Source organism: Phascolarctos cinereus, unplaced genomic scaffold (assembly GCF_003287225.1).
Source record: "Phascolarctos cinereus isolate Bilbo 61053 unplaced genomic scaffold, phaCin_HiC Scaffold_7;HRSCAF=346, whole genome shotgun sequence".
NCBI classification, from domain to species: Eukaryota; Metazoa; Chordata; class Mammalia; order Diprotodontia; family Phascolarctidae; genus Phascolarctos; species Phascolarctos cinereus.
In genome coordinates this window covers 87,432,919-87,450,314 of record NW_027556180.1, presented here as the reverse complement: position 1 = coordinate 87,450,314, position 17,396 = coordinate 87,432,919, and the positions used below count along the sequence as shown (strand labels likewise).

The 17,396-nt window shown below is 36.1% G+C and overlaps 1 protein-coding gene across 10 annotated transcripts in view; it reads right to left on the bottom strand.

Moving 5' to 3' along the window:
• Nucleotides 1-816: 816 nt before the first annotated feature.
• Nucleotides 817-17,396, bottom strand: part of ZC3H13 (zinc finger CCCH-type containing 13) — an 81,108-nt gene continuing 64,528 nt past the window's right edge. For 6 of the 10 annotated variants that reach the window (XM_020971196.2, XM_020971204.2, XM_078147581.1 and 3 more), the window contains 5 exons: nucleotides 13,351-13,845; nucleotides 9,473-9,625; nucleotides 4,614-4,814; nucleotides 2,977-3,140; nucleotides 817-1,673 (listed from right to left, as the gene is read on the bottom strand). In XM_020971196.2, the coding sequence (XP_020826855.1) occupies nucleotides 1,500-1,673; nucleotides 2,977-3,140; nucleotides 4,614-4,814; nucleotides 9,473-9,625; nucleotides 13,351-13,845 (1,187 nt within the window). In that variant the 3' untranslated portion in view covers nucleotides 817-1,499. The remainder of the gene's footprint in view (nucleotides 1,674-2,976; nucleotides 3,141-4,613; nucleotides 4,815-9,472; nucleotides 9,626-13,350; nucleotides 13,846-17,396) is intronic. The other 4 variants (XM_078147580.1, XM_020971245.2, XM_078147583.1 and 1 more) reach the window with 3 other exon arrangements.

Here is a 17,396-nt window from a genome sequence, read left to right as displayed (position 1 = left end):
TGTCTGACTCTGTGATCTCATATAGTCAAGGCATGAAATTCTAATACCTCAAAGATGTTGCAGTTTTAATGTTTTCTCAAATTTATGATCATTCAATTAAGGTACTGGAGCTAAATGTTCCACTTGTGTAATTACATATGCTAAACCAATCGTACTCTCTGTCCTATGTTCTTTTAAAGTTATATGAAGGAAAGACTAAGAGTTTTATGTCCTACGCCCAGGAAGGTTCATGCAAACCAACAGAGACAGAAACTTGGACTTCGGTTTTCAAAAACATTTGAGGAACAAATGACCAATTGCGAATTTCCATCAGGTCCCATCATGAGGCAGCACACTTAAAAGACGACAGCTTTTGCTCTTGAGTTCTTTTCAATTCTTTAACTTCATCCAAGTGAAAAAAAATTAAGTTAAACTACAGGGGCTCTACAAGTGGTTCAAAGTGTGTTGGCAAACCTCTTTTTAAATTGCAAGTATGCAACAAGGCAATTCTGCATAAACATTGTTCTGTGATATGGTGAAGGACAAACAGACTTTAATACACTTGCATGCAATGATCTAAAACATTCAACTCAAATATATAATTACCGGATGCGCTTTTAATGCTCCTGGAATACACATACCGTCTCTTTTAAATTCAGTATATTACTCAAAACTACTCTACCAATAAAGAAACAAATGAATTAATTAAATGTAAAGATGAAACGTTAACCCTAGAACTCTTAAGACACAGAGAAAAGGGTGGGAGAACCAAGGGAGTCCAAATCAGAAAGAGAAAAAGAGAAGTGCGTTTATTAAAAATAAAGACTAAGGACACAGTTTCCAAGTTTAAAAAAGGTGTATATATAATTTTTTAAATCCAAATACATATTATACATTGTATCAATGCACATTTATTTTTAAACAAAAAAGACCCAGAAAGTTAGGTTTATTATTTTTATAACTTGGGGAGGAGAGGTACTGTGGTGGAATAGTTTGCTTTATTCTACAGACAGATAGTTGGACACCTGCCTGTATACACTCACGATGCTAGAGAAGCACTAAATGCTTTGTGTACATAACACTATTATACCCAGTTAAGTGAAAGCACTTGATTTGGTTTGACAGACACACTGTTTTCAAGTAAAGTCAACATTTCTGTAATGAAGATCCTGTTAGTAGACATCAGTAGTTCCATTTCATGAAACAGAAGTTTAGACTGGAAAAAGTACACATGCCTTCCTTCAGTTTTGTCAACTGCTGCAATAAAGTACCAAATCTAAATGTCCTCACATCATTACATTTGTGGATCAAGTACTGTGTAAAAATGAATGGAAAATCTGAATCCTCCTCTAATCCCCCCAAAACCCAAAACTGGTACCTTTCAAATAAAAGTTGCTGAGCCTTATCCAATTAGAATTGTCTTTTGTCTTGTTCTCTCCTGCCTGCCAAACCGAACAACTTTTCAACAGAATATGTTCTTCACTAAGAAAACACTCTGAAGCACAAAATAAGCTTCTGTGTTAAGACACACATACTTCCGGCTGGATACTAGGTTGTGAAAGTTTACCACTCTCTTCTGTCTTTTCCTGCCCAGGTCCATGGCAAGTTGTCTTGCGCTTAAACAATCGCAAACTTAACCGCAATAACTCATTGTCTACCACTGGAGTGTTTGTGTATGTCTGCTTCAAGGTGCCCTGAAAACAAAATGGGGGTACACATTATTAACAGTGAGGGATGCAGGCTGCTGAACAAAGTGCAAAGAACAGTTCCTGAGCTCTCTCTGTTTGATTCTAGAGAATGTACTGTTTTGCTTATATGGCCTGACAAGCTACTACATAGAGAATTATTTTCACAAACCTTAACAATTGATACCTTAGAGCTCATCCAGCCCACCTTCAAATTCCACCAATGCAAGAAATTCCTCCTCAATATCTTGGCCAAGTTGAAATGACGTTTCTGTTTAAACACTCTGAGCGATAGAGAACTCACCACCTGACAAGGAAGCCCTTTCCATCAATGAATAGCTGTTGTAAAATTCTTGCAACCCCAATTCGTCCTAGTTCTTCCTACCAAGCCAAACAAGGTAAAATCCAATCTTTGTTACATGAAATTCTTTGAAATGGTTGAGCACAGTAATTGTGTGTTCTCTTCTCCAATCTAACCACTTCTAGTCCCTTTCAATTACTGCTCAAATGCCATGGCTTCTCAACCTTTCACTGTATATTCATTGCTATTATACCAGAATATCTTCAATCTAGTCTTAGGCAACTAATCTGGTATTACTTAACTTGTTAGTTTGGGACCATGAGTTTTGCAAATATTTTCAATTTAATTTCAGCCTACCTAAATGTCTCTGAAATCTAATTCTGTTCTTTTATATATTAACTAGCCCACTTCAGCTTTGTGAAATGCACAAATTTGATAACTACGTTTTCATTCAAGTCCACTGCTAAAAATGTTTGCGCAGGCCCTCATGACCAACCACTAGTGACTTTCCTCTACCAACTGATCTAATGCTGACCCTCACTCTTTGGGCAGTCAGGCAACCAATTACAAATAAATCATTCAGTCTACGCCTCATCTAGCTGCACTGCTGAATGTCACTGACTCTTTAAGGAGCCTGCCTAGAAAGCAGCAGCATCTATTTCCCATCAGTGGCAGTAAAAATAATTTTGCCACAACTAGTTGCTGTTACGTTCTTCTGCATATATATCACACAAGCAGGCATTCACCTTAATTATTTTATAGAAAGGGACCATTACCATGGAAAAGGAAGAAAAACATCCACTATAATCCATAATTCATAATCATGGAAGGGAAGGTATATTTAACTTCTCATGTTTAATACTCACCATACTGACCACACTAAATGGGTACTTAATATTTTAAAAATCCTCCACATAATGCAACCACAATCCTCCATGAAACAACTAAATGAAAACATACCATTCATATCAGTCAGTACATTTTAAATGTAATCCAAGGCAATGACAGTACCTTTTCATTTTTTACTAGCTGTTTCCGAATTGCAGAATCTCGCCTAAAGCATAATGCTTTACAACATGGTCCAAGATTACTGAGAAGACCAGCTCTCTCTTCTTTACGTAGCAATGCTGCCATGTTTAGGGCTCCCAATTCATGCTCAAAAAGATTTTCTGCATCTACCAATAAAAATAAAGCAATATTAAAGAAAAAAGAAACTCTGCTAATTAACAAAGTTCAACAAAGTTAAAAATATACCTAGTTAAAAGTATAGCTATAGTACAAGAGAGTCAGTGTGGTATACTAAACTTGGAAGTTGGCAAACTATAGAAAAATTTTTAAACGTTCTATTAGTTCACATTTTCATTCTCTTCCTTCATTACATCTTCTAACTTCAAAGTACCATCAACTATCAAGTGAACCAAACTGAGTTTTACCTCCTTTTATCTTTTACTCCCTTGCCTTGATAAAAGTAGATGCCAATCCTGCCATCCTTAACTGGTCTCCCAAGTCACACACCAAAAACAAGTGATGAGCAACAGAATATAATTTAGAACCTCTACAAACTGGGGGGACAGAGAAGAAAGAGGGAAGAATCCCTGAAAAATTTTAAAGTGCTAAATACTTTAAGGTTTTATACAGACAATAACCCAAAGGTAGCTACTAGTATTATCTGCATTTCTCAAAGGCAGACAATGGTTAAGAGTCACACAGTGAGTAAGTGTCTGAGGTTGGTTGGATTTGAACTCAGGTTTGAACTCCAGATCTAATCGTCTACCCACTGTGCCACCAACCTGACTACAATGAAATGGCCTAATGTACTAGCTACACTAAGAAAAGCCACCACACTAAATTTAGGCAGCTTTCTCATAAAAGTTTATTTTACAAGCAGCATGGTATAGTTAAAAGAACACTAGACTAAGAACCAGAAAATTTTGGTCCTGTCACAGTTAGGTCTGCCAATATCACCCGTGTCCACTTGGGTAAATTACTTAATTTCCCTTAAAAAGCAAATCACCTCAACTTTCCTCATCTATAAAATGAGGGAGTTGGACTATATGACCTATAAGGTTCTTCCTATCTCTCAAACGACATAATGGATGACTTATTTTATTTTCAATTCCACTAAATGTGTGCACAACAGAGTACATTTAGTCCTGTAGTGTCAAGAAAGTAACTGAAATACCTGAGCAAACATGATTTTACTTATCTTTGGAAACTTAAAATTCTATAAATTACAATGCTAACTAATGCTGAAGGCTCAAGCTAAATACACTTAGATTCCAACCCAAACTACTAATTGTTTTCAGGCCCCCTATCTTAAGTAGTTTAAAAAGTAGGGAAAAAACGGCTTTCTGTGATACAGGAACTAAACCGTTATCTACCTACTATACTGCACCTACCTAACTATATTCTAGCCCTTATTACAAAGTTTCTGCTTCTCTCAATGGTACTGTGCAAAGTATTTAGCAGTTTTATATTTTAGCTTACTCACTGTAAAGTTAAAGTAATACTGACCATAAAGATAAAACAGCTGACATAATAATTCCTCCAGTAAAAAATGCTATATCAATGCAAAACAAGATTCTATTCTATACAAAAGACTTTAACAGACATAGGAAGGAATTATATAAACAAAATGAAACAATTACCTTTGGGCTTTTCTAAAAGTCTCTGGCATGTTTCTTGAACTTTAGAAAAGAGTTCAGAACCTGCTAATTTTTTAGAAATTCCAACTCGTAGCATAACAGCTCCAGGTGTGAATTTTAAGAGGGCAGCTCCAGGTTCTCGTGGTTCTTTAGGATGTTTTGGCATAAGACCAGACCAGTCTACATCTATCACATCCAAAGGATCTGCAAAGGTGAATAAGAATATGGATGTTTTCAAAATAAGGAATATCATACTGGGAAAAGTTATGAAGGGAAGGAAGTATGCCTTTTTGCTATTTTATGTCATGTCTAGAATGTTAGCTTAATTCAAATTTATGCTTTAGTAGATGTTTTTTTAACATTGTCAATGCATACTTTATGCTTGGTTATATATATAAACAATATAAATATTACAAGAGGCATACTTGCCCACTAACATTTTATAAAACAATACATTATAATCAAACCCTGCGTAAGGATAAGACCAGCTTTCCTATGATGCTTCTCCATAAACTTCAACTCCAAAAACCCCACCACGATATGGAAGTGACCGCAGGTTCTATGACAATGAGATGCAAACTCTAGCATATCTTAGAATGTGGGCTCTGTAACAAAGTAGGTAGCTATTATGAGGGGGTCAGCCAAGTTTAGAGGCTCAATACCAGGTCAACCTTCAAAGAGATGAAGGCCAGGCCATAATACTTCATGAAGATTGTCTGCTAAGAGGGATTTTGATTTATATTGGCCACACTGATTAAACTGTTGTTCTTCTGAAGTACTGCTCTGTGTGTGTGTGTGTGTGTGTGTGTGTGTGTGTGTGTGTGTGTGTGTGTGTGTGTGTAGTATCCTACTCTACCTAATATTGCATTTTCACAGTCACAGGATGTGCCTGTGCTGATGTTGGCTTTATAAAATGTGGACTGTAATTTTACTATTTAAAATACTCATATGTCTGTAGTTGATCTAGAAAAACAGGTTAGAATGGCCTTAGGAAAACTGCTTTCAAAGTTAACAACCAATAGGCTGAATGAACACTTGCTGATGAATCCTCTGGTCATGGAAACCCATGAAACAAAAATAATTACAAAATGGTCCACAGCTCTATGCCCCCTTCTCCCTTTCCATTTCTGCAGTGACAATGGCAGAGTGGCAAAAAGGAAGGGCAGAGGGTGCTAAGAAATACAGCTTTTAGACCATCTACATAATATTAACATAGTTGTTAGAACTATAAAATGTGAAATCCTTGTCCAATTCCTAGTAACTGAACATACCACTGGAAGAACTAAGTCACAGTTCACAATAAACAGAATGAGAAAAAGGAATATACAGCTAGGTGGAAGGATGGCTTAGGATCTCTTTGGAGAGGCAGAACTGGTTTTATTGTGTGTCGAAATGAAAGAAGGAACATCATTTCATGGAACATTTGGTCATTCCATCTTGCAGTGCTCTTTGCAAAAAGACAACCATGATTGCAGCTTAGCCACCAACTGTGAAATCAATGAAAATTAGTTCTTTGAAGATTTTATTGACACCTTCTGAATTAAATTAATGTATACTTTGATTCTTGATGACTCCAACACAAAGATGGCAGAGAGGATAGTAAAAAAATGTTGCAACATATAGTTCAAGTCTAAAAATTTAGAAAAGCCAAAGTACTGTAGATTATACAGAAGCCTCTACATCATAAACATTTTCTTTGCGAAAAGAATAAAAAGATAGTGGACATAGCAAGCACTAATATTTGAAAAAATAAAACCTATTTTGACAGGAAATGACTCATTACTGATGTGGGAAGTTATATCTCAACTGGGTTATCTGTATACTGTCTATATACCATATACTGTCTGAACACCAACTAGTTATCTGTATACCGTCTGAACACCAACTAGTTATCTGTATACTGTCTGAACACCAACTAGTTATAATCAAAATTTTAAAAAAGCTAGAAATAAAAATGAGAAAAAGAGATAGTATGCAATTGAAACACCAACCCAACCTATTTAAGTAAGTCACTGATGCCAAAATAATAGATACAGAAAAGATGAAAGGACACACTGATTACAATAATTCACACAAAGGTTTAAACAAGGTAAATGAATTGCCACAATGAGACCAAAGAGCCTGAAAACTGCCTTATTTGGCACATCCTTGACTTACTTGTCAAGTGCTGGCACATAGCAGCCCAAGACAACATTAGTTTGCTTACTCTCTTTCCAGAGAAGGATGGTGGCAGTTTAGGTGTAATATCATCATATAAAACTGAAAGAAGCAATAGAAAGTAAAACCAGTTTTTTAAAAGCCTGGAAAGAGACCCAACTAAGCAGTTATTCTAAAAGTATTTAAAGTATGAAGTTGGAAAAGAAGACAAAAAGAGATGGATGACTGAAAAACTCAGCCAAGATTTTTAAAACACACTTTTCACCATCCATGAAAGCAGAATCATCACATTTGGATGCTAATGTGCTTATAAAAGAAGTAGAAAAGGTCATATAGAGAGGATAGGAAAATTAGTTCCACTAAGCAGGTATACACAAAGGTTTGTGCTATAAGAAATAAAACTACAAAAACAATGGAAGACTGAAGGAAGGGAAGATACCAAAGGTGTCAGAAGAAAAAAAAATACAGAAATTCATCCCTACTAAGAACATCAACTACTACCTGCCAATAAAACTCCTGCTCTCCCACCTACATAAACTTTTTTTATGAGAATAAGCTACATATGCATATTGAGGGCGTCTTCTGAAGGGGGAATCAGGAAAAGGCAGGCATTTTGAAGTACGACTGTACAACAGACCACTTCTTCACTATCATGCACCTAACTGAAAGATGAATACCCTGGATTCTTGCTTGCTGACCATAAAAAAAAAAAACACCATTTGATTTGGAAGAGCAAAATGCCACCTTCATGGGTTTCAAGTGAGATAAACCTCATGTATGTATCAAAATTTCCAAGATAACTTGAAAGATATAACAGAGGTAACCTTGTTCAACATCTACTATAAATATCAGGCAACAAAAAAACAAGGAGATGTTTACAAATACCAATAGTGTTCCCCTTTGTCATGAAGGATATGTAGTCCAAAGAGTCTGTATTCATACATGATAAGGTCTTTCAGACATTAACTAATGGCAAGCTCCCAACAGCACAGAGATCTATAACTATTCAAAAGAGTTGACTTAACTACGTAGTAGGATAAATCAAATGGCTTAAGATTACCTGTTGTCTAGACTATGATAATGCTTTTGAATGTACACATATAGAATTTCAACATATATATTAGATACTGAAAAGAAATAATGTCCTGGGCTCAAAATTAACAGGAAGAGGAGAGCAAGCCAGATTACAGTGCCTTTGGGAAACTGCAAAGGCCTTTTAATAATCCCTAACTTCTCTATGAATGAAAGATCCCATCTTGTAATACTAATATTATTCCAATTTTCTATGACTGAGACATGAAACATTATATAGTCTCTAAAGAAATGAAAATAAGCATTATTCAGAAAACAATTATAAATAGGAATACAAAGGAGAAACAGAAGAAAAGATTCCATCTAAGAAATATATAAGCAAAAAGAAGATGAGCTAATCATTGGGCAAGAATGAAGGATAAGGAATGGACAACCCATATGTTCCACTGATTTCATCTCCACCATCACCAGGAAGACTTGAGGATTCAACCCAGCACAGCGGCTAGTTTGTGGCAAACTTATGGAAGGATATGGACAAGAGCTGCACAGGATGCAAGCACAGATGGATTACAATCCTCACTGCACAAGGGAATGAACCACATAGAAGAGATCACAGATCCATTTGAGTATTTAAATATTCTTGATTATGATTACAACTGTCCTTTTTACAGTGAAAATCCAGGCTCATTTTTATTAAATGAGGCAAAAAAAAATTCTTTAAATTAGGCAGTCTTTGTACTCAGTTGCTACTGCAACTGTTTACCAGGAACATTAATATACTGATGATGGGGATGTAAATTAGTCTAGCAGGTTTGGAAAGTAATTTGGAAGTATGTCCCCCCCTCAAAAAAAAATTACTAAACTGTATATGGTCTTTGACTAACTACTTACTACCTATTAGCTACTACCACTACTATTTCTACCACTCCTACTCCTACTGCTACAGAGATCAAAGAAAAAGGAGAACCACTATGTATAAAAATATTTATAGCTGCTCTTTTTGTAGTGGTAAAGAACTGAACATTGAGGGAGTATTCACCAGTTAAGGAATGACTGAACAAATTATGGTAGATTAATATAATAGAATATTATTGTGCTATAATAAGAAAAGGGACGATTTCAGAGATACCTGGGAAGAACTGTAGTATGAAATGATGCAAAGTGAAATAAGCAAAACCATGAGAACAATGTATATAATAAGAAACACACTATAATGCCCCTCACCCCCCAAAAAGAAAAAAAAACAAGCAGAAAGAATCAAACAAGGAGGACAGCTTTGAAAGTTAATATGCTGAATGTATTGCATACTCTAAAAAGAAAACTGGGGCAGCTAGGTGGTGCAGTGGATAGAGAAAAGCCCTGAAGTCAGGAGGACCTGAGTTCAAATTCGGCCTCAGATACATAACACTTACAAGCTGTGTGACTCTGGGCAACTCACTTAACCCCAACTGCCTCGCTAAAAAAAAAAAAAGAAAAGAAAAAAGAAAAAGAAAATAAATAAAAAAACAAACAACCCCTACTAATGGAGAGTCACAGTTTCAATGTACAATTCTCTCCTGCTCTATACTCTGTGTGTGTGTGTGGTGTGTGTGTGTGTATGCAGAAATGCTAATTTTATCTAGGATTTGTTAAGCTCAGGGGGGAAAAAATCTAATTTAAATTAAAAAAGACACCTGGCATCTTCTCATCATCCTGCTGATCTTCCCTCTTTTCAGCATCACCTGCCAGAATTTCATCGAGTTCATCATCACTGATTGGCTCATATCCTTCTCCAGCACCAGATTCTAATGACTGTGCATCGTCTAACTTGGTCTCATCATCTCCTGCTAAGAACATAAATGAATTTCATTATAAAGATAACTTTATTTACTAATGAAGAACCTGATAGGAGATTCTACTGAATCAATAAGGTAAGGTGAGGGCTATTCAAGTCATGAAATACCAATGGCATAAAACAATTCATTTTTTGCACTGTTCAATTATTTCACTGGTTCCAGAATCAAATAAAGGCAAAAACTTATTTTGTTCCAAACCAAATATAATAGCAAGAAATAAAAATATAGGAATGGTCCAAACACAGTTTACTTCCTTTTGGAAAAAATAAATACACATTGACAAACATACAACACACAAAAACCAACTATGGGCTGCAATCAAGTTTTATGTAAGTGGAGCTTATATTTAGATCAACATATTGAAGCCCTTCAACATATCAGAATAGGCCATAAGACAAAAAGAAATGACTCTTCTTTCATCTTCCAGCCACAATTCCAACTTGAATTCTCAAGCAACTGACAAAAAATTGATTTGCCCGTGGTTTGCACTCATGGATTGTGTCAGAGTAAGTTAATAAAGATAAAAACTAAATCCAGATGTCTATTTACTCCAAAAGACAAAAATTTTTTTGTATTATTGCCCTAATTACTCAAACAAAATGCATTTTTTAACACAATCTATGAAAATTCATCTCAGATATTTTGCCTGTGACTATAACCAGATGAAAAATTTTCATCTTCTTCATATTTACCTTATCTCAGTTTTTTCAATACTGAATTTTTACTGCCTACTTTACTTATTTCATCAGAATTCTATGATGATTTACCCATTAAGACAGTAAGGAAGATGTCCATATTTTCCTTAATTCTTTTACCTTTAAATCAGTACCAAAAATGGAGGCTGAATTTCTCATCATACCCAATTTTAGCTATTCTTAACAGGGTAGGCCGAGTTTTGTCTTTTAGCAAACATACACATTCTTGGATATCAGTACAAACTTAAGTGTTACACTCCAGAAATCGAAGATAAAGGATCTATAAATTTAACATGCATTTGTTTAACACTGAAACTACCAGGTATAGCTAACATTTCTAATTGCCCATAAAATTTACTGAGCTTAAAAACTGTAATTCCCAAAGTCCATATAGGTGAATTCTTCAGTAGATATCTACTAATTTACTATTGTAAAATCTCACTATTCCTGAAATTATGATAATCCAGATATGGTATGCCATGATATTTAAGTACCAAAAATTTTAACTATCTGTCCTTTGAAAATTTTTAGCATATTATCAGATAAATTATAAAATTAAGTATTTCTGAAAATATTTACATTAAAAGATACAGATTATCATAAATGTAGCATATGTAACTTAAGCCTATTATAATTATAACTTATTTAGTTTACCTCACTTTACCTGCTATTTTCCACTCACAATTTAAGTTTATTTAATTAAAAGTAATTTTTTAAAAAAATTTAATTGTTTTTGGTAATTCTAACTTGTTATTAACTTCAGGATGGCCACTACCATCCCATATTATTCTGAATTAGATTTTATATCAATTAAATCCTTTTGAAACAGCTGGCCCTTGAAAAGTACTGAAATTTAAAATATTTTAAACTTTCAGAAAACTACTTAAACTAAATCTTTTGTTCAGTGCCTCTTCAGTCACGCCCAACTCTTTGTGGCCTCATTTGGAGTTTTCTTGGCAAAGATACTGAAGTAGTTTGCCATTTCCTTCCCCAGCTCATTTTACAGAATAGGAAACTGAGGGAAACAGGGTTAAATGACTTGCCCAGTGTCATACTGCTAATAAATGTCTTGAGGCAAGATCTGAACTCAGGTTTTCCTGACTCTAGGCCCAGCACTCTATCCACTGCACAACCTAGTTGCCTAAACTAATATTTTTACCTAAAGATTATTCTACACTGATTTATCCTTTGTCTCAACATATGTAGTTCCACAAGGTGACAATTAACTGTAATCACAAGTGCTTTTAACAACACTGCTTAGACTATAAGGAATAGTATGATATTTTAAGAGTCTGCCTCCTACAATGCCTACCTAAGATATGGGAGAGGTTTATTCTTGGCCTAGGGTTTTATAGCTAATATAGTATTTAATAAAAAATTAATTCATAAATACAAAAGCTTTAAAAAGCCCTGAACTCCCATTTAGGAGTAGCCAGATTAGCCATGTTCATGTCTTTCAATTCTTGACTCTCCATACTTTTCTTCTTCTGTTCCTCCCTCTATAGTCCTTCAGCTCCGTTTTATACATGCAGTCTTCTACTATTAGAATGTAAGCTTCTTGAGGGCAATGACTGTCTTTATTTTTGCTCCTATTTGTACTCTCAGCACTTGGCACAGTACCTGATACTTAGTAAATGCTTACTAAATACTCTTATGAATCTATCATTCAGTACCCACAAATCTGCCTCATGTATCAACTCTCCTCTTCCAAAGCTCTCAATTCACCACACCAAATAAACCAAATTGATGAGACAGTTGCGGCGGGGGAAAAAAAATCCTGTTTTCAAATGGAAGACTAAGACAATTTAAAGAGTCTAAGCAGGAAATTTTAGACCATGTGGAAGAACAAGAAAGCAAGGACTGGGATCACCACAAGTAACTCTACTACATTTTTCACTTATGATTAACATGTATTTTCTAGACTCTAAAATATGAATATAAAAGCTAACCAAGAATTCTTAAAACTTCTTAACAAGATTCATCACAATTAATTTATAAAGCAAGATGCTATGTTAACTTCCTTTATAACAGAATAAAAACATCCCTACCAGCCTTTAAAGTTAATACTTAGAAAGTCTATTTTTTAGTGGAATCCCAGATCTGTTATGTATTGTCCGTGTGATTTTAAGAAAGTCATTAAATCTGTGGGACTCAGTTCCCCTATTTGTAAAATGAGAAGGTAGGGTTGGATGACCTGAAAGTCCCTTCTAGCTCGAAGTCTACAATCCCGTGAGCTACAAAGATAGCAATGAAAATCTCTTAAAAGAAGAAAACTCCCTTCCCTTAACTCTACGATGCGCTTTTATCGATTTCTTAGACAAATGAGTACTTCTTTCCCCTCCACTCTACTTTCTAAATTCAACCTACCTGCCAATTCCCTCCCCTTCCATGAAACTTTCCTGGAGCTCTCTTGGTCACTGTGATTCTTCCCTCCTCTGAACTCCTAAGTACTCTATTGTACCATTCATTCAACAAAAAAAAACAAACAGAAAAACCCTCATTTTGCCTTGTAATAGTTTTTATATTATTTTGTTGTTGTTGTTGTTGTTACTCCAGTCAATAAGCATTTACTAAGAATATGTGTGCTAGGTCTCAGGGACTCTGCCTCTCTCTCAATGAGCCTATAAGCTCTAAATGCCCTAAATACTACATACCTCCCTTTACCTCTGCTCCACACTGTGACAGTTAGCAGCTTCTATGTAGGAGTAAATGAATAAATATCCATTGACTTATTTTTGCCACATCTAAGATATCTAAGAAAAAAGTTAACAGGGTGATATGGGAGAAAAATCTTTGCATGCCCTATTAATATTTACTCTAAGAAATCTATCTCCTCTATACTTTTTTGATCTGCCTTGAAAGGGAAGTATATGATAAAAAACAAAACTCATAGGGTTTTTCCCTTCACCAGATCTGCTTCCTCTACAAAAAAATTTTCAGCTTGAAGAAGACCTTTAAGGAGAAAGTATTTTGTTTTCAAAGGCAAAGAAAGAGTAATACGCAGACTATTGTAGAGCTTACCTTCTAAGCTCTCAGTTTTCTCAGCTTCATTTACATCATCAAATCCATGCAAAGGTCCCAGGTCTTTTTCTATTCTTTCTTTCTCCAAAGCTACAGAGTCTCTGCAAATTCCCTCAAAGTCTTTCTCATGCTCATCCAGTTTTGTTTCACTGCGTTTTGAAGACTCTATGTGTGAAGAAATATCAAGAGTTCTGTCTCTATCTCTTTCACCAGAATCAGGAATTTGCCTCTCTCTTTCCCTGTCCAAGTCTCTCCTTTTGTCTCGCTCTCTCTCTCGTTCCCGGAGTCGGTCTCTGTTTCTTGGCCAATCTTTATCAGTATCTCGGTCCCATTCTCTCTGCCTTGTTTCTCTCCTTTCCCTTTCTCTATCATGTTCATGTCGATCTCGTTCCTGAAGCCTTTCTCGGCTATCAAAAGACCCAGATCTTGAATGAACCTGGCGATCTGACTCAGGGGAACTTCTTCTAGAACTGTGACTTCTTGAATCTTGACGATCTAAAATAAATATTATAAATACAGATATCTGTGTTATGCATTAAACTTAATAACACAAAAGGCAACATAGGTTAAAAGGGCTTAATTTTTAAAATGCCCCTTTGTTGTAAGGAGAAGTAAAGAGTTAACCCTCTAAAGAAAAATAAATTTATAGTTGTGTGACCCTGGGCAAGTCACTTAACTCCCACTGCCTCACCCAAAAAGAAAAAAAAAAGAAAAAAGAAAAATAAATTTAGCCTAATGTATGATGTTCACACATGTTCTCTACTCATATTTAACAAGTTAACAAAATACCACCATATTTGCACATTACTTAAGAACATGTCTTTGTTCAGGCATAAGTTTCTTTAAGTCTAAGAAATGACTCTTCCCCCAAACTCTGTCCCTTCAGAAAATTCCATCCACATGAGGCAATAAGAACATTTGGTTCTTTTTACTGAAGATTCTTAGATGATTATAGGAATCTTTTCTCTAAGATAAATAAGAGAAGGGAGCACTTCAAAATTATGAAGGCTAAAGACCGACTTTGAAAAAGAAAGCAGACAAGGATGAACGAGGAAGACTCAAGAAGAAAAAAGAGTTGGGGCAGCTAGGAGCGCAGTGGATAGAACACCTCAGGAGGACCTGAGTTCAAATCCGGCCTCAGACCAAACACTTACTAACTGTATGACCCTGGGCAAGTCACTTAACCCCAACTGCCTAGCAAAAAAAAAAAAAGATGAAAGAAGGAGGAGTCAGATAAGGTGGGGAGGGGCTTAAGCAAAAGAACAACAGGGTGATTTAAGAAAGAAGATGAAGATTAGAGGACCATCATTGCAGGAGGAAAACAAAGAGGTGGTAGTAGAAGAAACAGGTAGAAAAGGAAGAGAAAAGTTTGAGGAAAAGGAAAGAGGAGGGTTCAGAGAAAAGAACGGGAGTTTGAAAATGAGGAAGATGGGGGGGCATCGAAGGAAGAGGATGTAGGAGAAGGAAAAGGAAGTTGACAAGATAAATTAAAAGAAGGTTTAAAAGGTTGGCAAATCGAAAAGGAAAAAGAAGTTTGGTGTGGCTGTTAAAACTACTAAAAATCTAAACTTCCAGCCCTCGTCTCTCATCAACTGCCTGTGGGACGTTTTTTTTTCCTGGGTGTCATGCAGGCATTTCAAACTCAAGCACATCCAAAATGGAAATCATTAATTATCTTTGCCATGAAATATTTGCCTCTTCTAAACCCCCTAGTTTTGTCAAGAGCACTACCATCCATCCTGACTGTTTACTTTCATCCTCCCAGAGCCAATCACTGCCAAGTCTTGGCCATTTCTACCTCATAACTCTCATTCATCCCCCTCCCTTCACTTGTTGTCACAACCACCCTACTCAGACCCTCATCCTCTCTTGGTGGGATTACTACAAAATCTGCAATTAGGGTTCTCCATGCCTCAAGTCTCCTTGTCCTCAACACTGTGGCTAACTTGTTATTTCTAAAGGCACAATTGTGGCTGTGTCACTCAAAAAGGCTGCTTACTGCCTCAAGGACTAAATACAAACTTTTCCTTTTGACATTCAAAGCCCTTCACAATCTGGTTCAAACTTACCTAGAGGTAGTTCACACTCTCTTTATACACTACACATTTCAGGGAAAGTGGCCCGCCTAGGTGCTGTTGTCCATATGAGCCATTTCATTTTCTGCCTCCATGACTTTGCCCATGTGCAGCTTACTGTCCTCCCTCACCTCCACTTCTCAGAATACCAAGTTCTTTTTAATGCCCAGCTTACATACAATCTTTTCTGATCCCTCCAGGAATCAACTAAATATAAACTACATACAAAGTATTATCTGTATATCTGTTGTTTTTCCCTAATGGAATATAAGCTCCTTGAGAGCAAGGCATTTCATGTTCTATTGAATTGACAAGATGAAAATGCGAATAGTGTGTAAAAGAAGATCTCCAGAAAGTTCATGAAGGCAATTTTCCACGGGGAGCTACTAGCCAAGAATTCCAAGGCTGATGATCTCATTTTTATCAATTATAGAGAGCAGGTAGTATAGTATAGTATCCTGAACTGGCCATGTTGTATGTATTTCTGAAACAAAGGATGGCTATCAAGAGTCACAGTACAAGTTTGTCTCCTGCGGAAACAAAGGAGATTTAGGAAACCTTCAAAGGTATCAATGAAAATTAAGTGTTCCTTTTAAAAATGGAAGAAGGACTTCAATGTGCAAAAAAAAAAGGAACCTTAAGAGGCTGAGGGGAATCAAGACTTGTGGTAGGAAGTTCAAGGGAGAACATGATAAGAAAAAGAAGGGAAGTAGGACAACTGAACACTCAAACCAAAAAAACAAAGATGAAGCTCTTCCTGAAAATGCAGCTATTTAAAAAAAAACTATCCTAAAAATTAGGACCACAGGTGCTACCAGGGAAGCAATTGTTCACTAAGGGCTCAGAGGAAGAAGGGATGTTATAGCTTGTAATAGCTACAAACTCCCCGATGATGGGGTCTGCTCTGTCTCTTCAGGTCTCTTTATTTTGAACCGAAGCCATTCTTCCATTTTTTTAAAGGAACACACAGTTCTCCATGATAATTTTGAAAGTAGGGAGACATTGCTAAAGGGTTCCTGAGGTAGCTTCTTTGTCAACCTGATAACTCTGAAGATAAGTCTGCTCTCTTCATTAGGCACATATCTAAAAAGTAACCTACGAACTCTCAAGATTTGTCCAACTTGGTGACTACTACTGACTTCTGATGATTAATTTGGGTACAAATGATATTTCCAGAAAAAAATGTAGAAAGCAGTGCTAAAGATTATGAAATTTTGAGCAAGAAACGAAAGGCTTTATTGGCACAGATAAATAATTTTATATTTTTATAAATCATTCTTGCTGATCAAAAGACAAGGGCTACTAGCTGTGTGACCGTGGGCAAGTCACTTAACCCCAGTTGCCTAACAAAAAAAAAAAAAGACAAGGGCTTCAGGAGAGAAAGGCTGGTTAAAATGTCCCCCTCTGGGGAGGGGGAGCAGTACAGGATGGAAGGCATCCAAGCAAGCCAGTGGCAAGTCCCACCTCAGCAAGCCATATCTCTGGACCACACAGTAAAACAAATAATAGCTTCCTGGTAGGAGAGTAGGAAGGCGCATTTAACAAGGGAGCTGGTTAAGAACAAATTTGCAAATCAAATCAAAGGGTTTCAAAATAAAAAGGAAGGAGGCAGGAAAAAGAAAACTCTTTTCATAACTGCTAGATATAGCTACAATGGAGGAAAAAATTAGTCACCAAGCACTTAGTAAGTGCTTAGAAATCGAATAATGTAGAAAAATAGACAAATTTAACTGGATCATAAAGTAAACTGACAACAGTAAAGTGTAAGAAGACTGGACAGGTAGAAGTAACCAAGTTATGAAGGGCTTCAAATGCTAAACAGAGAATTTTAGTAATCAGGAGCCACTGAAATTTATTGAGTTGGTGGACAGGTGATATAATCACATCTGACCTTTAAGAAAATCGCTTTGGGACTTCCAGGAGCCAAGATGGTGGGATAAGAAGTAAGTCGCTCTCATCCTCCCTTATTGA